The sequence below is a fragment of the Heterodontus francisci genome, chromosome 36 (genome assembly GCF_036365525.1).
Source record: "Heterodontus francisci isolate sHetFra1 chromosome 36, sHetFra1.hap1, whole genome shotgun sequence".
Classification (NCBI taxonomy): domain Eukaryota; kingdom Metazoa; phylum Chordata; class Chondrichthyes; order Heterodontiformes; family Heterodontidae; genus Heterodontus; species Heterodontus francisci.
This window is the reverse complement of record NC_090406.1, coordinates 33,121,617-33,144,862: the sequence shown is the minus strand read 5'-3', so window position 1 is coordinate 33,144,862 and position 23,246 is coordinate 33,121,617. Positions and strand designations below refer to the sequence as shown.

Sequence of the window (23,246 nt, the reverse complement as noted above, 5' to 3'; positions counted from 1 at the left end):
AGCAATGTATTTAATATTGCTGTTCATTTAGTGAAGTTCTGTTTAGACCTTAAATGGCACTTTCAGATCAAGGACCATCTCCTAGTTTCTGTCAGATTGATTACCCTTCAAGTTTTCTCAGGGAAGTGACAAAAGTAGCTCAGGTTCCTGGTCTGTGCTGAGTTAGCTGATCTTAAGTAGGTTGGCAGTAAGAAGGTTACATTAGCCTTCATAACTCTGCATTAAGGAAGGGAAAAATCAACCAGAGCTGCTGCTTCTGATCATTATCCAGTGACCTCAGTAGACAATGCCTGTTGGCTAAGAACAGGTCAGCTTCCACAATGATGCCCATCACAGTTGAATATCTTGGTACTCTCAATTGTCATTTGAGTGGGGTACCAGAGGGCAGCTGATACTCGTTGGATATGTGCCCCAGCGAGAGGCAGCACCTTCAGGAGAGGAAGAGAAAGAATTGGAAGAGTCTAGGGGAGGGTAAGAGAGAGATTCATTTTTAATATTGTACTAGAGAATTTTTAAAGATTTCAATGCATAGTTCCTTTTTTCCACACAAATATTTGTGGAAATTTCTTGCATAATTCTGGAAATTTAAAAAAATCTAGGATCAGTCATAATTTCTTTTTAATGTCTCTTAAAACTGAAAGTAGTCAACTAAGGGAGGCAGACGGCTTTCATGCTTCCTCATCTTGATTTAAAAATATTATGCAGTTTTCTCAAAGCAAATTGTTTATTTATTAAATGGCTTTGCATTCTAGCTCAGTCATTTTGACCCTAAATCTCTCGCTTTGCCCAGTTGCTAACTTGAGCCTCGGCTTGGCTTCCAGAGGCTCTAGTTTTAGCACAGTACAAGGCCTGAACAAACTGGGATGTTTATATTTAAAAAAAAGTGTCTCAGCTGTTTTGATTCAGTAGCATTTTTTTGTAATTGCTAAATTAATTTTTAATCTTCTGAATTCCTCTTTTTGTGAAGATTCTCTGGGCTGTAAATAAAAGATCTCTTTATATATGAAATAAAGCCAAGCTGGATGTGACATTCATTTTCAGAAGAAATTGCTCCCCAGATGGAAGGAGCTTGATTTGCTCTCAATGCCTTCATGTCAAGTGCAGCTGCAGCAAATGAGCCAATTGATGTCCATTGTACTTGCCATTGCATAGGTCTCTCCATAGATGTTTATGCATATAATTCATAACGCATGACTATCTCTTCAAACCTCTTTTGTTTAAATTGCTTTATTTGAAGATGTGGTGCTCTGGTTTCATACTACGTCGAGGTTCCTTTCGATAATGTGGCCTTGTATGCACAGCTGAACTTTCCCATTTGAAATACTCCCATTAAAGAGGCTGTTCATCACCAACTGTAAGGATTGCCTATGCAATCTTTGTGCTTATTCTCCTGAGATTTCAGCAGTTGAGCCCCTGCAAGAAGCCTCACTACCAGGACTTGGGGTTTTCTAAGGAGATTCCTCTCTTCATGCACTTTGTTTCTGTTTTGAGCCTGCCTCCTCCAATTGAAGGGGGATGTGAAACTCTGGTTTGTGGTAGCTGTGACAGAGGAACTTTTTTCCTGACCCATTTGGTCTTTTTCAAAATTTTCAATTTCCCAGCTGTGTCTTACTGTAAAACAGACCTGCTAGCCCAATAAAGCAGCTTGCCTATGTTTACAACTAAAGCACCAGGTTGTATGGCCTTTTATGGGATGTATCATCTGTATATTTATAAACTGGGGGTCAAAACAGAACAAAGGAAAGTCTTTAAAACACAGGGTTCTTCACAACACCCTCCACCAGCAACCCCCCACCCCCCAAATCCAACAAAATCTTGTTTCCTGAACAGTGTGTGGTTACACTGGTGTGTGAGGCTGTGTGTGACTTGGGTCCATCTCTGGTCCAGTTAGTACTGCCTGTGCTGAAGCTTCTAAATGCTCTCTGGATCTGTTACTGCGCACCCTGAGCTAACACTCTCGCAGGATTTGAGGGTGTCCTGTGTGCTGATTTCTCACTGGGATATGATTCTGTGGTCACCAGTTGCCTGACTGTGCCTGATACGAGTGGCCATTCTTTATGCCAGCCTAGATAGTGAATTGTGGCCAAATATTTGACCACAAGGGTCATCACGCTGAGTCCAATTCTGTTTTCCTATGATGTCTACAGGCAGATACTTTCTAGCAGAAGCTGCAACAGTTCTGATGAAGGGTCACTGACCTGAAACATTAACTCTGCTTTTCTCTCCACAGTTGCTGCCAGACCTGCTGAGTATTTCCAGCATTTATTATTTTTATTCTAGCAGAAGCCACTGGATAGTGGTCTGGGGTAGGCACCTTGTTGTATATAGAAAAAATTCTCTCTCCTTCCCCCCGCCATCCTGCATTCCTATCCCATGTGAAGCTGGGGCTAATTGTAGCACCCCCACCCCCATCCCCCCCCCTCCCATTACTATAGTACATGCAGCTAACTCTGTTCAGAGCAAGGATGTAACATGTGACCAGAGTGCTTCCTGCTTTGCTTGTCTTGGTGACATAATCTCAGCCAGGATGGCAGTAGAGGCACTATAAATGGCATCAATGTTCAGCAACATTCGCGACGACTCAGATACTGAAGCAGTCCGTGTAGAAATGCAGCAAGACCCAGACAATATCCAGGCTTGGGCTGATAAGTGGCAAGTAACATTTGCGCCACACAAATGCCAGACAATGACCATCTCCAACAAGAGAGAATCTAACCATCTCCCTTGACATTCAATGGCATTACAATTGCTGAATCTCCCACTACCAACATCCTAGGGGTTACCATTGACCAGAAACTGGAGTAGCCATATAAATATTGTGGCTACAAGAGCAGGTCAGAGGCTAGGAATCCTGCCATAGTAACTTACCTCCTGACTCCCCAAAGCCTGTCCACCATCTACAAGGCACAAGTCAGGAGTGTGATGGAATACTCTCCACTTGCCTGGATGGGTGCAGCTCCAACAACACTCAAGAAGCTCGACACCATCCAGGACAAAGCAGCCCGCTTGATTGGCACACCATCTGTAAACATTCACTCCCTCCACCACCGACGCACAGTGGCAGCAGTGTGTACCATCTACAAGATGCACTACAGCAATGCACCAAGGTTACTTAGACAGCACCTTCCAAATCCACGACCTCTACCAACTAGAAGGACAAGGGCAGCAAATGCATGGGAACACCACCACCTGCAAGTTCCCCTCCAAGTCACACACCATCCTGACTTGGAACTATATCGCTGTTCCTTCACTGTCGCTGGGTCAAAATCCTGGAACTCCCTTCTCAACAGCACAGTGGGTATACCTACCTCTCATGGACTGCAGCGGTTCAAGAAGGCAGCTCACCACCACCTTCCCAAGGGCAATTAGGGATGGACAATAAATGCTGGCCTAGTCAGCGATGCCCACATCCCATGAATTAATAAAAAAATGTCAGCCATGCTCCATGGTAACACTTGGTTTTGAGTCAGAAGGTTGCAGGTTCAGGCCCCACTCCAGAGATTTGATCTAGACTCAGTGCAGTACCAAGGGAGTGGGGCCAGATGTAAAAGATCTCTTGCCAGTGTTTCAAAGAAGACCATGGGAGTTCTCCCTGGTGTCTTGGTTAATATTTATCCCTCAAGCAACATCACTTTACAACCAGATTATCTGATCATTATCTCATTGCTGTTTATGGGAGATTGCCATGCGCATATTAGATGCCACGTTTGACTACACTTCAAAAGTACTTCGTTGACTGTAAAGTGCTTTAGGAAACGCTGAGGTTGTGAAAAGTGCTATATAAATACAAGTCTTTTTAATCAGTGTTCTGGGCGAGAGGAAAGTTGAAATGAGCCATAGCGCCTGCTATCCTGCTATTCCCCAACCCAATTAAATCCCCAGCTGACACTCCACTCTATACCCTTGGGTTAATAAAGATCATTTGACTGAGGTACTCTTACCAGACTTGATGATGCATTTTCCAGTAAGTTACTGTGGAGCTTCACTTTATTTCTGTTTGTTCAGTATGTTGTTTGATTTGGCAGGTATGGAACCTGTTAGTTGAAGTATATTCGTTACAGTGTTGACTCAGTTAGTGTTCACGAACGACATATCTGTTAATCACAAGTGTCAGTATGGATCAGCTGGTAGTATTCTTTCCTCGTAGCCAGAGAGTTGTGTGGTCCCAGGATCACAGCATTAACTCTAGGATGAACCATCAGTGTTGTACATGTACATAATTTAGTAAATGTGAAAAGTTTGAACACTAAACATTAACAACAGATCTGATAGTAATAGTTAATTCACCTGCCTATGCTCAATAAATACATGCCAGATGGTTGGCTCTTTTTTCTTCTCATTTACTCCCCACCTCCCTTGATGATCCTGACCTGTGCTGGGGCCCTGCATTCCCCAGATTCTGACAGCTCCCCTTCACTGTCTTGTCTGAGTGGCAGTGTGAGCCCAGATGGCTAATGTCAGGATGCTATTTAACTCTGGAAATTCTACCCTTACTCAATATGTGTACCCACACAGACACATACACTAATCCATTATCCAAGGCCACTGGTTCTGGCTGTATTCCCTCAAGTAATTAAGCAGTTAATGATGAGCCAAAGGATTGTCTGTGAGCCATTTTGGCCGAGAGCTTTGTTATTCCCAATGGAGGGATTGGGAAATGAGCCGTAAATAGCCCTTGTTTGTAGTACAAAGAGCAAGAACAGTACAGCACAGGGACAGGCCAGTCGGCCCTCCAAGCCTGCGCTGATCTTGATGCCTGCCTAAACTAAAACCTTCTGCACTTCCGGGGACCATATCCCTCTATTCCCATCCTATTCATGTATTTGTCAAGATGCCTCTTAAACGTCGCTATCGTACCTGCTTCCACCACCTCCCCCGGCAGCAAGTTCCAGGCACTCACCACCCTCTGTGTAAAAAAAAAACTTGCCTCGCACATCCCCTCTAAACTTTGCCCGTCGCACCTTAAACCTATGTCCCCTAGTAACTGACTCTTCCACCCTGGGAAAAAGCTTCTGACTATCCACTCTGTCCATGCCGCTCATAACTTTGTAAACCACTATCATGTCGCCCCTCCACCTCCGTCGTTCCAGTGAAAACAATCCGAGTTTATCCAACCTCTCCTCATAGCTAATGCCCTCCAGACCAGGCAACATCCTGGTAAACCTCTTCTGTACCCTCTCCAAAGCCTCCACGTCCTTCTGGTAGTGTGGCGACCAGAATTGCACACAATATTCTAAGTGTGGCTTAACTAAAGTTCTGTACAGCTGCAGCATGACTTGCCAATTTATATACTCTCTGCCCTCACCGATGAAGGCAAGCATGCCATATGCCTTCTTGACTACCTTATCCACCTGCGTTGCCACTTTCAGTGACCTGTGGACCTGTACGCCCAGATCCCTCTGCCTGTCAATACTCCTAAGGGTTCTGCCATTTACTGTATACTTCCCACCTACATTAGATCTTCCAAAATGCATTTCCTCACATTTGTCCGGATTAAACTCCATCTGCCATTTCTCCGCCCAAGTCTCCAACCGATCTATATCCTGCTGTATCCTTTGACAATCTGAAGTGCCATGGTACATTCTTCTATGTCAAAGTTGCTTTATAAACAGGACTGGGACCAATGTCCTCGCAGGGAGGTTCACTAGTCTGGTTGGGGAGGGCTTAAACTAATTTGGCAGGGGGATGGGCACTAGCATATAGAATTTGAAAAGAAGTGAGGGTGTTGGATAGTACTAGAGAAGGAAGTAGTACCATATTGGATAGAATAAGAAGTACTACAAGGTTTACAATGCATGTATGTAAATGCACAAAGTGGTGAATAAGGTTGGTAAGCTACAGACACAAATAGCAGTGTGGAAATATGATGTAGTGACAATAACGGAAACCTGGCTTAAAAATGGTAAGGACTGGGCACTTAATATTCAAGGATACAAAGTGTTCAGAAAAGATAGGGAAGGGAAAAAAGGGAGGGAGGGTGGCAGTACTAATTAAAGAAGAAATTGTAGTGTTGGAAAGGGAGGATGTCCTTGAAGGGGCAAAGGGAGAATCCATTTGGCTCGAGTTGAGAAGCAAAAAGGGTATGATCACGCTACTGTGGGTATTCGACAGGCCTCCAAATAGAGAGGGGAGTGGAGAGAGAGGAGCAAATCTGCAGGGAAATCACGGAGATGTGCAAGAACTGTAGAGTGTTGATACTGGGGACTTAATTACTCAACTATCCCAACTACTGGGATAAAGTAATTAATGTTAGAGTGAGGGGGAACAATTTCTGAAATGTGTTCAGGAGAACTTCCTTGACCCATATGCTTTCAGTCCAACTAGGAAGGAAGTATTGCTTGATCTGGTGTTGGGGAGTGAGGTGGGCCAAGTGGACCAAGTGTCTGTGGGGGAACACTTGGGTAAGAATGATCAATGTATAAGAAGATTTAGATTAGTAATGGAGAAGAGCAAGGAACAAGTAGAACTACTAAATTGGAAGAGGGATGAGCAGGATCTAGCCAAGGTGAAATGGAACTAGATTGACAGGAAAAACTGTAACGGAACAATAGGTGATCTTTAAGGAGGAGGTATTTCAGGTGTGAGAGGCACATTCCAACAAGGGCAAAAGGTAAGGGAACCAAAGTCAGGGCTCCTTGGATGATGAGGGAGATGGAGAATATAATGAAACAAAAAGAGACTGCACGATGCATGTCAGATGTATCCTTTCAGCAAGAACCAGGCGAAATGCAATAAGTCGAGAGGGGATGTTGAAAAGGAAAATAAGACTGGCAAGATGGAATGGCAGTTAACATAAAAGGGAATCCAAAAATCTTCTACCGAAATGTAAATTGTAAGCGGGTAGTAAGATGCTGGGTGGGATCTACTGGGGACATAGAGAGTGATATATGCTTAGTGGTGCAGGGCAAGGCTTGAATATTGGTGTTGATTAAGGAAGAAGATGTTGACAAAATAACTGGAAAGGTAATGGATGGGGTGGAAATTGATAGGCAGGATGTACTGGAAAAGCTGGCTATGCATAGAATAGATAAGTCGCCTAGTCCGGATGACTTGCATCCCAGGTTGCTCAAGGAAATGGGAGTGAAGATAGTGGAAGTGCTTGCCAACATTTTCCAATTTTCCCTAGATACAGGGAAGGTGCCAGAGGATTGGAGAGTGGCAAATGTGACACCCTTATTCAAGAAAGGAATGTGAGGACATTCCTAGTGACTACAGGCTGGTCAGTTTAACATCAGTGGTGGATAAGGTTTTAGAAAAAATAATCAGGGGGAAAAAAAATCAACAGGCATTTGGAGAGGTTTGAGTTAATTAAGGAGAGCCGACATGGATTCGTAAAAGGCAGATCATGCTTGACTAATCTTGTTGAATTCTTTGAAGTAACAGAGAAGTTTGATGAAGGGAATGCAATAGATGTTGTCTATGTGGATTTTAAGAAAGCATTTGACAAAGTACGACATAGAAGGCTGGTTAACAAAACTGAGGCTCAGAATAGGAGGGTCAGTGTCAGTTTGGATAAAAAATTGGCTTAAGGACTGAAAATGGCTAGTCATGGTAAATGGTTGTTTTTCAGACTAGAGGATGTTAGACAGTAAGTATGATACCAATTGACTACAACAGGACTTAGGCTAGCAGAATGGACAGACAAATGGCAGGTGGAATTTAATACAGAGAAGTGTGAGGTGATGAATTTTGGTAGAAGGGATAGGGAGAGGCAAAATAGACTAAATGGTGCAGTTCTAAACCGTGTGCAGGGACAAAGGGACCTGGGGGTTCATGTGTATAGTCTTTTGAAGGTGGCAGGACATATTGAGAGGGTAGTTAGCAAAGCATATGGGATCTTGAGCTTCATAAATAAAGATATTGAGTACTAAAGCAGGGAAGTTATGCTGAACCTTTTATAAAGCTCTGGTCACTGAACTTCAGGAAGGCTATGAGGGTCCTTAAGAGGGTGCAGAGGAGATTTACCAGAATGATTCCAGGGATGAGGAATTTTTAGCTAGAAGGTTAGGTTGGAGAAGCTGAGGTTGTTCTCCTTGCAACAAAGGAGATTGAGGGGAGATTTGACAGAGGTATACAAGATTATGACAGTGTTAGATAAGATAGACAAAGAAAAGCTATTCCTATGAACTGATGGTATAAGGACCAGGAGACGCAGATTTAAGGTATTGGGCAAGTGATGCAGGGGGAATATGAGGAAGAACGTTTTTACGCAGCAAGTAGTAATGGCCTGGAACTCGCAGCCTACGAGATTGGTGGAAGTGGAGATGATGAATGATTTCAAAAGGAAATTGATTGGGCACGTGAGGGAAATAAACTTGCAGGGCTATGGGGTTAGAGCGGGGAAATGGTACTGATTGGATTGCTCTACTGAGAGCTAGCATGGACTCGATGGGCCAAATGGCCCCTTTCTGTGCCATAATGACTCTGACTCTATAAATACAATGTCCTATTTCTTCTCTGGTTTTTCCTGTTTGAATTTTGTAAGACTGGAGGTTTGGACAGCACTGTTCTCCGCCTTGTTACCTAAATTCTAAATTAGAACAAAATATCTGACATCCACAACCGGAGCCATTGCCAAATTGAATGCAACATGGAGTTAAACTGTCATTGTGACCACCTTCCCCCAACCCCCCGCCACAATGACGTGAACACACACTACTCATGAAGATGAATGTTGGGCATTCATATTGTAATTCATTGATAGACCTTTTATTGAAATCAGACATTAGCTATGGAATCAAAAGGCAAGACCCTAGTTACCAACACAGCATAAGTGCTTATCTATCGCCCCCTTAGCTCCTCACTCTCTGATCATTTGGTGATCTTTGAGAGTAGATGTCTTGCACAGGCATCACAAGTTGCTTTGAGACTACAGCCAGGGTCTTGGGAAATTGACAGAAAAGTACTGCTTTCCCCACATTTAACCATGGCTGGTGTGGTGGATCTCCCTTAAAGCAGCTGAACCTGTGGGGCTAACTGTTTCACATGGGCGCAGATCAACTATGAGAATTTACACAATTAAACATGGGCACCATGATGTCATGGCTGGGAACTGCCACTCAAATGCTCGGTGTTACGTTTGTGCAGTGTTTTACAATAAGGAGGAAAGGTGAACACAGAGCATGGGGAAGGGGAATTAAGAGGCTGGTATGGGAAATGAAGAGGAGAATAGAGAGGCTGGGATAGGCAACCGAAAGCATGGTTGGAAGGTTGTTAAAAGGAGGCAGCTTAGCACAGAGAACTGGGCAAAGAGCTCCAGAGGACATAAGGAGTGATTGGATAAACAGGTGATAAGAGCTCAACTAACTCATCATTCAAGAGCGGAGCAAACAAATTGAGCAGGTTTGTGTGATTTGCTTGTGTGTTTTTCAGTAAAAATCAATTTACTTAACATAAGTTGTGTTATAGATGAATGATACGGGTTGGGGGTGGGGTTGGAGATTTCTAACGCACTCTCTCACATCCAATGTTAAACATTAGGACAGTTTGTCGACTGAATAATTGATTGGACCATGATGAGTTTTCCCTCTGGTTCCAAAACATACATCTGTTAAAAATAATTTCAATTGCACTAATGACTCAATTGCTAACTGCATACAGGCCAGCAAGATTCCGGGCTCGATAAGTTTATAATCAGGGCCCCACAGCACTGTGTACACTCTCTGCCCCGCACCACCAAATGGCTTTGTGTAATAGGATTTAGTTATGTGAAGGGGTTAACTTATTTTTGGATTGCCTTTCATCTAGTCTCCGCACCCCCAAACATGGGTACAGTTCTAAGTACTCACCATTCAAGTGGCCATTGGTCCAATGAGCCCAGACACTGAGTCAGCAGGCTAGTTGACTATGTAGGTGGGGAGTGGTAACCAAAGGGAAGCCTGATCTTGTCCTTATCCATTGCCCACCTGAGATCAGCTGATTCAGCATCGGCCGAAATGGGCATTACCCTGGTTTTTATGGCTCAGTTCTACAGCGCATGGTGCATTTATCTGGTGAGACTGCAGGAAGCATAAATGAATTTGTGGGTGTATTCTTAGTGTAGGAATGTCGATATGAAATTCCTGTGCCCGCTACATAACGGAAGCTAACATTATTAAAATAAGAGAGATCCGGGTATGTCCTCTGAGTATGATTTCAGCCACTAGTACTGACTCCAGGGGTTGAGTCTGTCACCACACAGCATGAGCTGACTCCCAATTACACAACTCCATCCAGCAACTCGAGTCCTGTTCTTTACAGCATTGGATTAAGGAAATATGGAAATGATATGTGCACTGAAGAATGGAGGAATTGGGCAATGGAGATGCACCACCTGTCCTGCTATTACCCATTGCTTAATCTTTGTAAACTCAACATTTGAGCTGTTTGTCACAGTACATGGCTTATAAATTACTGCTGCACCGTTGACACCTTCAAGGGAGATAGTCTGGAGGTGAGGCTGAAGAGTGAAAAATTGGCTGTCCCAGGCAACCGCTGCAAAGGGGGGAGGGGGTGCTGCTTGGCAAATGCCATAATAATGCCAAGAAAAAGACCTTGTAATCTTCTACCCAATTGTAGGCTGCAGAGCTGAGCTGTACAGAGCAGGAAGGTGCCTAGTCCTTGCCGGTTTAGCTCATCCCAGTTAGAGTGACAGTAGAGGCACTACAATTGGCCTGAGGAACCCTGAATTTGATCCAGCCAGGGTTTGGTGAGAAGGTTTTGCTTGGTAATAGACAGGTGGGCAGGGGGTAGTAATACCACTTGCACACCCTCAGCTCTGTAATAGGCAATCTCTCCACTGTCTGTCACTCCATTCTCATCTCTCTCTTTTATGGTTATTCCTTCTATGAATTTTATTCCAAAGTCAATTGCTGGAAATCTGAAATAAAAACAGAAAATGCCAGAAATACTCAGTCGATCTGGCAGCATCTGTTGGGAGAGAGAGATAAAGTTAATGTTTCAGGTTGATGACCTTACATCAGAATTGGAAAAAGTTAAAGACTTTTAAGATAGAGTAACAGCTTAAAGCAAGGACAGAGGCAGGGAAAGAGGGAGAGAAGGAACAAAAAAGGGAGGGTCAGTGATGGGGAGGAAGATGGGAGAGATTAACTATCAAAAGGGATGATGGTGCAAGGCGAAAAGGTTAAGGTAATGGGACAAGTAAACAGACGAGATGATTCTAGAGGAGGTGCAAAAAGGAATAGCAGAATCATTACCAACAGTTGCTGTCTGAAAAAATGAGGGTAGAGGTTATGTTCAGAAAATGCTGAACTCAATTTTAAATCTGGAAAGCTGTAACATTCCTAGTTGAAAGATGAGGTGCTGTTCCTCGAGCTTCTGTTGAGCTTCATTGGATCAATGTAGGAGACTACTGACAGATCAGAATGGGAGTGGAGTGGAGAATTGAAATGGCAGGTGACTGGAAGCTCTCGGTCATGCTTTCAGACTGAACAGAAGTGCTCCCCAAAGTGATCACACGATCTGCGTTTGATCTCCCCAGTATTTGGGGCCCTGGACAGTGGGAAGGAAGGATGTAAAAGGGGAAGTATGTGTTGCATCTCCTGTGCTTACACAGAACGGTGTTGTGGGAAGTGGAGGGAATGTTGGGAATGATTGAAGAATGGACCAGGATGTTGTGGAGGGAATGGTCCCTTTGGAATGCTGAAAGAAGAGGGGAAGATGTATTTGGTGGCATCACAATGGAGATGAACTTTATTCTGTTGTCCCCAAGTTCCAAATACCCTGTTCTACACTTCATCCCCTCACTATGTTGAAGTCAAGACACGTCTCACACTATCTCCCACTCTTAATTTATGCATTTTAAGATCTCAAGACTGTGCACCTCCTCACCTCTAAATCCTCTCTTCCTCCTATAGTCTACAGGGTTTTAAAACCAAGCCTGTCTTCACTGACTCAGTACTTCCTGATCCACCCTTATCTTCACTGCCACTCTTTAATGTTGATGCTCTCCTGTCCTTGATCTGAATTTCTTGGTTTTAATAATCATCTTGAAGCTTTTTTCACTATTAAAATGAGCACTCCCGCAAACAAACTTTTTTTTTTACTGTCCAGGCTTGCTGTAGTAAGTGAGTTCTCTGTCCCTTCTCTCAACTGACAATAAACACTATGCTAGATGCTGAAGCAGGATAACCTAACACATGAATCAGAAACTTTTCTTAAATTTGCTTTTAGCGAAATACAGGAGCAGCATTAAGTACCTTTTCAGTGAGGGAGAATATAGGCCAAGGAATTGCAACCAACTCCCTCATGTCCACGATTTAGTATGTTGAGTTTGATTGTACTACAGTGAGCTCCCCTTGCCCAGCTCCTGGAGTCAGTGATATCCTACATCATGGCCGTTGGCCTCTCTGTGTATAACAAAACTTCATTGCTTTATCTGTGTGCTGCAAATTATGCACCCACCTTTTTCACTTAGTGAGTGGAAGTTCCACAGTGACTGTGTTATGAGGGGTTGGTTTAGTTGGGGGTGGTGAAACTGTGTTTTTTAGTCATGCTTGCATCTGTTCCCTTGAATCTTTTTCAATTTTTTTTTGCTGCCTAGGCTTTAAACAGCTGCTTAAATGGCTGTAGAATGCAGCGGATGGAATTAGCTGAAATCCCATTCCATTCTTTCTACTTTCCTGTTCTGAAGATGCTGACTCATGCTTGGGACACGGGTCCCACCCTTTCCGGCACCCCATGCAAGTGACCACTTTTCACGTGTGACCTGTGGCAATCTGAGTTTGCTTACTTGGGCCACTGGCCACTCTACACTCTTTGGGATAGTGGTTTTATGATTGGCAGGGACCCAGAGACTGTGCACCAAGTGATGGGGGTTAGTAACTCAAATAGCCAGGATCAATGAGGCCAGGGGGAAAAAAATACAGGAATTTCATGTCCTCTGTGTGTATAGGAGGTGTGATTTGTACCACTTCCCTTTCACCTCCATCTCTCTATCTCAGCAATACCATCCCTCACACACCCCAAAGAGTGTTCTTTTTTAAATTGATTCTCGGGATACAGGCATTGCTTGCAAGGTCAGCATTTAATACCCATCCCTGGTGGCCCTTGAGAAGATAATGTGCCTTCTTTTTGACCCACTGCAGTCTTTGTGGTGAAGGTACTCCAACAGTGCTGTTGGGGAGGGAGTTCCAGGATATTGACCCAAAAACAATGAAGGAGCGGCAATATAGTTCCAAGTCCAAGTGTGTGACTTAGAGGGGAATTTGCAGGCGGTGCATGTACTTGCTGCTCTCGTCCTGCTAGGTGGAGGAGGTTGCAGATTTGGGAGGTACGTGGAAAATACAAAGTGATTTGATGTTGGAATGGTATCTTTTTGACTGATAGGCTGAAGGACTGCTGTGCTAAAATCCATACTATGCAGGCCAGAAAAACTGTTTGCAGTAAGCTGGTCTCCACATATCTTTCCCAGGCAGCTGGGGAGCCACTGCCGAGAATGAACTGTTTTTAAAGTTTGTAAATTTAAAACTTAAGGTAAATCCTCCAAGACTCTGCTCCAGGCTTGGAGCCTCACTGGATGGGAGTGCTGACTGCAGAATCGGGCTTGCCGGTTATATAACTTTCATGAATAAAATTAGAAGCACTGCAAATTAGGAATGCTGATGCAGCTAATTAATTGTCTAATCGGTGCCCTTGGATAGTTTACCAGTTTGTGCCTGTAAATGAAATTGGCTGGTGTTACTGACTGCAAAATCTGTTGATCGGTCAGTTGAGAAAGAGTTCATTTAATATAGCAAAGGCATCATCACAGTTAATGTTTAATGCTGAGAATCTTCCAGTTCAATTCATGTTAAAATTGAAAACAATCCATGTTATCTTGAGTGACTATCCCTTATTGAAGGTGAACGAATACTCTTTTGTCAGCCATTCTGAATTTTAGCAACTGATAAACTTAATGCAGCAGCAGTAAGAGAGGAAGAGTGGAGAATGTGGCCCAGGAAAAGGACAGGTATAAATCAGATAACAAGAAACATTCATATCCTGTCATGTGTTCAGAATGAAGCATAACTATGGAAGTCACCAACGAATTAAAAAAAAAAATCCCTTCCTTCCTTCTCATTGGTGCTGCCTCCTGGGACACCATTTCATGGCTGCTGGGCCTCCTTCAAATGGTCATTACCCACCTGTGACCTGAGACCCTCCGTGTTGGCAAGCTGATTAATCCTGATGGGGGGGAATCTCGGCTGAGCTTAATTCTGCCCTTGCCCAACCTCTGTGCAGGTATTTCCCAACTGGACTCATTGGACAATAACCAGGTGTGGTGATCTTGACCAACTCCCGGAATACTAAGGTCAATTGTAGCATCCGACCTGCACTGTGACTGCAGACAGGTAACTCAGCGCAAACCAGGATCGAAGCTGGTACATTCCTAGTCTAGTTTAGAACTATACTGGGTGTGTATTTATCCACTGGGCCAGGAATGTCCATCTACATGAATACCATGGAGCCTTAGAGGATTAAGTTGGTGTATATTGAATTGAATTTAACCATGGACACTGCTACATGAGGGTTGAAATTCGGTGCCTTTTTAATTTATTTTATGCAGTCCCCACCTCCCCCAGAAACTGGCTTGTGCTGCAATAAACATTCCACAGGTACCTGCTGACCTTCCATATGTCACAAAATCAGCATCTCCATGTGCCCTGAAGCCACAGCCCCAATGCTGTCCCTGCTGATAGCAGCCAACCAGCTCAGCCTAGGGACTAAACCTGGGGCTCTCCTAGTCGACATGACTCAGCTCCACAACAGGTGGTCTACCTCTTTCCAGAACTATGGGGGAGGGTTGGAGAAATCATTTTGATGCTTTTCCTTTTCCGGGAAAACCTTTATTGACCAATCCAAATGTTCAGTGTTGCACTTTATAACTGCATTGGCAGTTTGGAAGTTGTAAATGTTTCTGCTTGTCTTCACTGTTATCAGTCCTGCTTCTGAGCTGGAAGGTTGCCAGCTGAAGCCCAACTCCAGGATGTGACAGACATTTAGGAGCAGTACTGAGGGAGTGCTGCATTGCCTAAGGTGCCTGTTGCAGATGAGGCATTAATCTGACGACCTGGCTGTCTGCTCAGGATGCTAAAAGCAGGGTTACAATTCTGCAAGGACCACCTTCATTCAAACCGACCTCATGAATTACTGGGTTGTGATGGATGGGAGCCCTTAACTATCTCAAAGTTAATTTAAATGAAAAGTTGAAGAGCAGGAGGTATTGGGCACTGCCTGAATCACCTCACTTTAACGCCTAATTAATCTTCAATATAACTGATTTTAAGATTGCAAACCTGCAGAATCCAAGCAGTACAGGAAGTGTGGTTAACGAATGAAGTCAGTGTGTCGGATGATTTCAAGATTATTTTTTTTTCTTGACCACTTCCATGAAAAGAATTTGTAAAAATAGTTAATGCTGGCTTTTTGAAAGCTGTATGTGTTCTCAGAAGATTTTTAAAACAGGATGTCAGGCATAGAGTGGTGAATATTCTAAATAATTGTTCTCCCAGAGTGAAACTATTCATTAATTTGTCTGGGTAGTTAGAAAATGCTTCTTGCCCATAGTGGCTTTGGAAACTGTTTTATGACGTACAGGCCCATTTACCATCTAGATGAAGAGAAGACTCTACAGTAGATCTGCAGTTGTAATGATGTACAAGCTGAATATTCATTTCAAAACTGCACATAATTTATATCATGTCAGGGAGGTTGAAGAAAGTCTAGTGCGATGGCAGCCATGTCTAACTTTAGTGGTTTGTACATTGCTGCAGGTCTGAATGGGGAAGGGGACAGGATGGTCCCTTATGGGGCCTTTTATTTAATATCCATAAAGAGACAAAAAACCCATGAGGTCCAAAGAGCTCATCTCAATCCCATCTACCCACCTCGGGTCCCTCCTTCACTGCACCAGCCTCATATGGTTCTGACGCTCTAAGGCCGGGATTTTATGTGGCCCCCTGAGGTGGGGTCGGAGGCGGTGGGGGGGGGGGGGCATGGAGTATCGAGACAGGTGGTGGGGGAGTGGCGAAGGCCCCGTCACCAAACAATCTTCCCAGAGATGGGATAGGCCACGATGGCCTTCCCAACCAGAGGCCGATTGAGATCCTTAAGTAGCCCATTAAACAACCAATTGAGGGCCACTTCCCACCACCACTGGGATCTTGGTGGGGGGGGGGGCCTCCGCCACACTGGGAGGATGCCTTGTAACACGAGGTGCACTTGCTGCGGGCTTGGGGTGGGGGGGGGTTGTCCCTCCTCCATGGACAATCTGTGGCCCACAGAGGAACCCCGCCAGGAATACTTTACCCCCCCCCCCCCGGCCAGGACCCCCTCCCTCTGAACTGCATGATCACCCACCCACCTACACGCGGTGGGGCCTTCTGCACTGACCCCGGTGACCCTGCCTCACTTACCTGAGGTGTGGTATTCCAGCACGGGTCCGGGTCCAAAGCTTCTGCAATACTGGCAGTGGCCACCGCTTATAGTGGCGCTGCCAATACTGCTAAGCTGCCAGTCCTGTGATTGGCCAGCAGCTTTTGGAAATGGGATCCTTGTCTTTAAAGGGACAGGAATCCTGACTCCTGAAAACTTAGATTTAAAAATACCAGAGGATCGCTGCGGGGGGCTGGGGACAATAAGGCAGAGGCGGGCTTTCCCCCACCTTTTCGGCCCGGTGCCAGGAACTCCACTTCCAACACAAAATCCAGCCCTAAGCATGTATTAAATTATGGTGGTGTTGGAATGTCTCATTCCAGGATCCATAGTGCCATAAAAATGCTCAATTTGTTTAAGATTTGTTTAACTGGTGATTCAGCAACCCTCCCAAGTTGCCCTGAGTTTCTTTGGAATGTGTTTTGCCTAAACATAGACCCGGGATGAATTTCCATGCCACTGTTGATAGTGCAATTGGGTAACCATAAGTAAAAGAACAAATGCATAATTTCATAACAAAGAGAACAATCTGATCTGTGTCCTGTTTTCCTGCAGATTGCTCAGAAATATGATATTCAGAAGGAGGAAGAGCTGCGAGTCTGGATCGAGGATAGCACTGGGATGCAAATTGGGGACAACTTTCAGAAAGGTCTGAAGGATGGTGTAATCCTTTGCGAGTGAGTACTGTGTTCCCAGTCTTTGATTTGTCAATAAGTTGGCAATTTGACAAAACATTAAATTGTAAAACATTTAAATTTGACTCTATTTACCCTGCCCTCAGTTTTTCTCCCTCCCACCTCGCCTTCTAAGGTGCTGAGTTATGTTCAATGGGTTACATCCACCCTCTAGTACTTCAGTTCTTTGTTTGGCTCCAGTCAGTCAGAATTGCATCATGTCCTTGCTGCCTTACCACTAATCCTCTCCAAATCAATTGATTCAGGCACTCCCTTGCTCGAACACAGCTCTGACATGACTCTATTAGTGAACTGTCATTACATTTGGTGTTGGATCATGATGCAAAAGCTAATAGGGGTGAGGGTAGCATAGAAATATCTTTACACATAGCTTTGTGCAGATCGGGAAATGTGAGGACTGAATATCACTTTTCAATTTTGGACACTCAATGTCATCAGCTCGCACTCCCAGGTTATATACAGCAAGGGTATAAGATGCAGAACAAAGAACAGTACAGCACAGGAACAGGCCATTTGGCCCTCCAAGCCTGCGCCGATCTTGATGCCTGCCTAAACTAACACCTTCTGCACTTCCGGGGCCCATATCCCTCTATTCCCTTCCTATTCATATATTTGTCAAGATGTCTCTTAAACGTCGCTATCGTATCTGCTTCCACCACCTCCCCTGGCAGCAAGTTCCAGGCACTCACCACCCTCTGTGTAAAAAAACTTGCCTCGCACATCCCCTCTAAACTTTGCCCCTCGCACCTTAAACCTATGTCCCCTAGTAACTGACTCTTCCACCCTGGGAAAAAGCTTCTGACTATCCACTCTGTCCATGCCGCTCATAACTTTGTAAACCACTATCATGTCGCCCCTCCACCTCCGTCGTTCCAGTGAAAACAATCCAAGTTTTTCCATCCTCTCCTCATAGCTAATGCCCTCCAGACCAGGCAACATCCTGGTAAACTTCCTCTGTTCCCTCTCCAAAGCCTCCACATCCTTCTGGTAGCGAGGCGACCAGAATTGTACGCAATATTCTAAGTGTGGCCTAACTAAGGTTCTGTACAGCTGCAACATGACTCGCCAATTTTTATACTCTATGCCCCGACCAATGAAGGCAAGCATGCCGTATGCCTTCTTGACTACCTTATCCACCTACGTTGCCACTTTCAGTGACCTGTGGACCTGTACGCCCAGATCTCTCTGCCTGTCAATACTCCTAAGGGTTCTGCCATTTACTGTATACCTCCCACCTGCATTAGACCTTCCAAAATGCATTACCTCACATTTGTCCGGATTAAACTCCATCTGCCATTTCTCCGCCCAAGTCTCCAACCAATCTATATCCTGCTGTATCCTCTGACAATCCTCATCATTATCTGCAATTCCACCAACCTTTGTGTCGTCCGCAAGCTTACTGATCAGACCAGCTACATTTTCCTCCAAATCATTTATATATACTACAAAGAGCAAAGGTCCCAGCACTGATCCCTGCGGAACACTACTAGTCACATCCCTCCATTCAGAAAAACACCCATCCACTGTTACCCTCTGTCTTCTGTGACTGAGCCAATTCTGTATCCATCTTGCCAGCTCACCTCTGATCCCGTGTGACTTCACCTTTTGCATCAGTCTGCCATGAGGGACCTTGTCAAAGGCTTTACTGAAGTCCATATAGACAACATCCACTGCCCTTCCCTCATCAATCATCTTCGTCACTTCCTCAAAAAACTCAATCAAATTAGTAAGACACGACCTCCCCTTCACAAAACCATGCTGTCTCTCACTAATAAGTTCGTTTGTTTCCAAATGGGAGTAAATCCTGTCCCGAAGAATCCTCTCTAATAGTTTCCCTACCACTGACGTAAGGCTCACCGGCCTATAATTTCCTGGATTATCCTTACCACCCTTCTTAAACAAAGGAACAACATTGAGTATTCTCCAGTCCTCTGGGACCTCACCTGTAGCCAATGAGGATGCAAAGATTTCTGTCAAGGCCCCAGCAATTTCTTCCCTTGCCTCCCTCAGTATTCTAGGGTAGATCCCATCAGGCCCTGGGGACTTATCTACCTTAATGCTTTGCAAGACACCCAACACCACCTCCTTTTTGATAATGAGATGACTGAGACTATCTGCACTCCCTTCCCTAGGCTCATCATCCACCAAGTCCTTCTCCTTGGTGAATACTGATGCAAAGTACTCATTTAGCACCTCACCCATTTCCTCTGGCTCCACGCATAGATTCCCATCTCTGTCCTTGAGTGGGCCAAACCTTTCCCTGGTTACCCTCTTGCTCTTTATATATGTATAAAAAGCCTTGGGATTTTCCTTAATCCTGTTTGCCAATGACCTTTCATGACCCCTTTTAGCCCTCCTAACTCCTTGCTTAAGTTCCTTCCTACTGTCTTTATATTCCTCAAGGGATTCATCTGTTCCTAGCCTTCCAGCCCTTACAAATGCTTCCTTTTTCTTTTTGACTAGGCTCACAATATCCCGTGTTATCCAAGCTTCCCGAAACTTGCCAAACTTGTCTTTCTTCCTCACAGGAACATGCTGGTCCTGGATTCTAATCAGCTGACGTTTGAAAGACTCCCACATTTTAGATGTTGATTTACCCTCAAACAGCCGCCCCCAATCTAAATTCTTCAGTTCCTGCCTAATATTGTTATAATTAGCCTTCCCCCAATTTAGCACCTTCACCCGAAGACTACTCTTATCCTTATCCACAAGTACCTTAAAACTTATGGAATTATGGTCACTGCTCCCGAACTGCTCCCCCACTGAAACCTGGCCGGGCTCATTCCCCAATACCAGGTCCAGAATGGCCCCATCCCTAGTTGGACTATCTACATACTGGTTCAAGAAGCTCTCCTGGATGCTCCTCACAGATTCTGCCCCATCCAAGCCCCTAGCACTAAGTGAGTCCCAGTCAATATTGGGGAAGTTAAAATCACCCACCACTACAACCCTGTTACCTTTACATCTTTCCAAAATCTGACTACATATCTGCTCCTCTACCTCCTGCTGGCTGTTGGGAGGCCTGTAGTAAACCCCCAACATCGTGACTGCACCCTTCCTATTCCTGAGCTCCACCCATATTGCCTCGCTGCATGAACTCTCTGAGGTGTCCTCCCGCAGTACAGCTGTGATATTCTCCTTAACCAGAAATGCAACTCCCTCACCCCTTTTACATCCCCCTCTATCCCGCCTGAAGCTTCTAAAGCCTGGAACATTTAACTGCCAGTCCTGCCCTTCCCTCAACCAAGTCTCTGTAATAGCAACAACATCATATTTCCAAGTACTAATCCAAGCTCTAAGTTCATCTGCCTTACCTGTTATACTTCTCGCATTGAAACAAATGCACTTCAGACCACCAGTCCTGCTGTGCTCAGCAACATCTCCCTGCCTGCTCTTCCTCTTAGTCCTACTGGCCTTATTTACTATGTCCTTCTCATTTACTTCACTAGCTGTCCTACTGCTGTGGTTCCCACCCCCCTTCCACACTAGTTTAAACCCTCCCGAGTGACGCTAGCAAACCTTGCAGCCAGGATATTAGTGCCCTTCCAGTTTAGATGCAACCTGTCCTTCTTGTACAGGTCCCAGAGTAAGACTTTCTCCATACTGTACCAGTAATGTGCCCCAGCCCCAACATCAACATGTGACATGAGCTCCTGATTGCACCCGCAGGAAATTTTCCCACTTTCCACAACAGCCCTCTGTGGCCTCTCAGTGCGATTGTCATGTTAGGGGCAGCTTTGTCCGCTCTGTAGAAACTGTATCAAGTTTTCCCAGACTCATTACTTTTGAGACCCTTACAGTTAACAGAGTTCACACCATTATTCTGGGTTTTCATGTGCCAGCCCACGTTCAGAAGCACCTCTCCTGAACCTCGGTTATGTGCTTCTGGTCTCCTAATGCACCTATTGGTAAAATGTGCAGTCTAGTAGCTCTCTGGTACTCTAACCTCCTGGCCCCAGTCCTACTTGTGTCAGTTGGATGGTTTAGATAAGAATCAAATACTTAGCAGTAAACTACTGCGCTGGTTCGATCTGTTTGCTTGAGGATTGCGAGTTGTCATAGTGACAACTGTGGCCAGACTTTGCTGGTCAAAGAAATGTAACAAATGGGCCGTTTTGTTTCTTAAAGGATTCGGGTTTCACTTCACATGAGAAGTTGTGCATTTTGATCAAGGTTGCAGAGAATGCTCTGTGTGGAGATGTTTTGTCTTAAAAGGATGAGTCTGTGACTGACATCCAGCAAGTGTCTGACCATGTGGAGAGTGCGGCACTGTTACTGATCCTCTACTGAGCTGCAATGTACTGAGACTGGAGTGTGGCCATGTTGAGTTTGTTTTACTTTGTCCTGTATTGGGAGTTCGGAATGGAATTGTTGTGAATTGCTAGGGGCATAGAGTATAAAAATTGGCAAGTCATGCAGCAGCTGTACAGAATTTTAGTTAGGCCACACTTAGAATATTGCGTGCAATTCTGGTCGCCACACTACCAGAAGGACGTGGAGGCTTTGGAGAGGGTACAGAAGAGGTTTACCAGGATGTTGCCTGGTCTGGAGGGCATTAGCTATGAGGAGAGGTTGGATAAACTCGGATTGTTTTCACTGGAACGACGGAGGTGGAGGGGCGACATGATAGAGGTTTACAAAGTTATGAGCGGCATGGACAGAGTGGATAGTCAGAAGCTTTTTCCCAGGGTGGAAGAGTCAGTTACTAGGGGACATAGGTTTAAGGTAAGAGGGGCAAAGTTTAGAGGGGATGTGCGAGGCAAGTTCTTTACACAGAGGGTGGTGAGTGCCTGGAACTTGCTGCCGGGGGAGGTGGTGGAAGCAGGTACCAAAGAGACGTTTAAGAGGCATCTTGACAAATACATGAATAGGGTGGGAATAGAGGGATACGGACCCCGGAAGTGCAGAAGGTTTTAGTTTAGGCAGGCATCAAGATCGGCGCAGGCTTGGAGGGCCGAATGGCCTGTTCCTGTGCTGTACTGTTCTTTGTTCTTTATGTGTTAATCAACCTTGATGTCAAGCTATGACGTGTCGCAATGCCTTCAAAGCAGAACATATCGATACAGACATGCATGTGGGTGTGAGTACATATACCTGTTCAGTCTTGATAGATATATATCGCTATCTAAAGTTGGATGGTGCGCAGGCCCAGCCACTAACCCACTCAAAGGTCACTTATGATTGCTGCAAGACTCTGTACAGGGAGCAAGGGGACTTTAAGCTATATAGCTGTGCAGCAATGCAAAAGTCCCTGCGTAGGCCGTGCATAAGTCAGCCTCTTTAAATTACCGCATATGCACAGCAGTTCAAAAAAATTTAAACAGGCTGTGCACTTGAAGAAATTGCCCACACGATCAATAAAGAAATTATAGGGAACGTTGGAGATGGCCAGTGTCTGCGATCTCTCTTCCAGGCTTTAATCCCATGCAGTGAGCTCCTGGTTTTGGTTATATTGCTCTGGGTGGAGATAAGTGGAAGTCGGGCATCTCCCCATGGGAAGAAACAAAGATATAAGAACAACTGTTTTATTTAATAGGGCCCTTGCCTGAGCTCACTGGAAGCAATCTTGCCTCTGAGTCAAAAGATCATGGGTTTAAGCTCCACTCCAGAAACTTGAGAACCTGTTCTAGGCTGCCAGCTCAGTGCAGTACTGAGGGAGTGCTGCACTGTCAGAGGTGCTATCTTTCAGATGAGACATTAAACCTTCCGTGGTACTATTTGAGGAAGAGCAGGGGAGTTCTCCCAGTGTTCTGGCCAATATTTATCCCACAGCTAACACTGAAAAGCGATGAGCTGGTTGTTTATCTCATTGCTGTTTGTGGGATCTTATAGAGTATAAATTGGCTGCCACGTTTTTTACATAATAACAGGGACCACACATCAAAAAGTAATTAATTGGCTATGAGGCACTTTGGGATGTCCTGAGGTTGTGATCGGCGCTATATAAATGAATGTTCTTTCACTATATGTAAAGATGAAAACTCTTGTCAGCTGAAAGTATCCCCTCACGGTCTGCAGTTGCAGAACAGACAGACCTGTTACTTTTAGCTGATGGCAGCCCCCACTTTAGAGCTGTTGCTGTTTGGCACTGGGTTTTGGCCATGTCCCCGGGAGCAAATATAAACCCAGATGGCCGCG

At 44.8% G+C, this 23,246-nt stretch overlaps 1 protein-coding gene across 1 annotated transcript in view; it reads left to right on the top strand.

Moving 5' to 3' along the window:
• The window catches only part of LOC137351731 (calponin-2-like), a 38,919-nt gene that overhangs the window by 5,632 nt on the left and 10,041 nt on the right, over window positions 1-23,246 (top strand). The window contains exon 2 of the mRNA XM_068016476.1: window positions 16,969-17,090. Coding sequence (XP_067872577.1) covers window positions 16,969-17,090 — 122 coding nt within the window. The remainder of the gene's footprint in view (window positions 1-16,968; window positions 17,091-23,246) is intronic.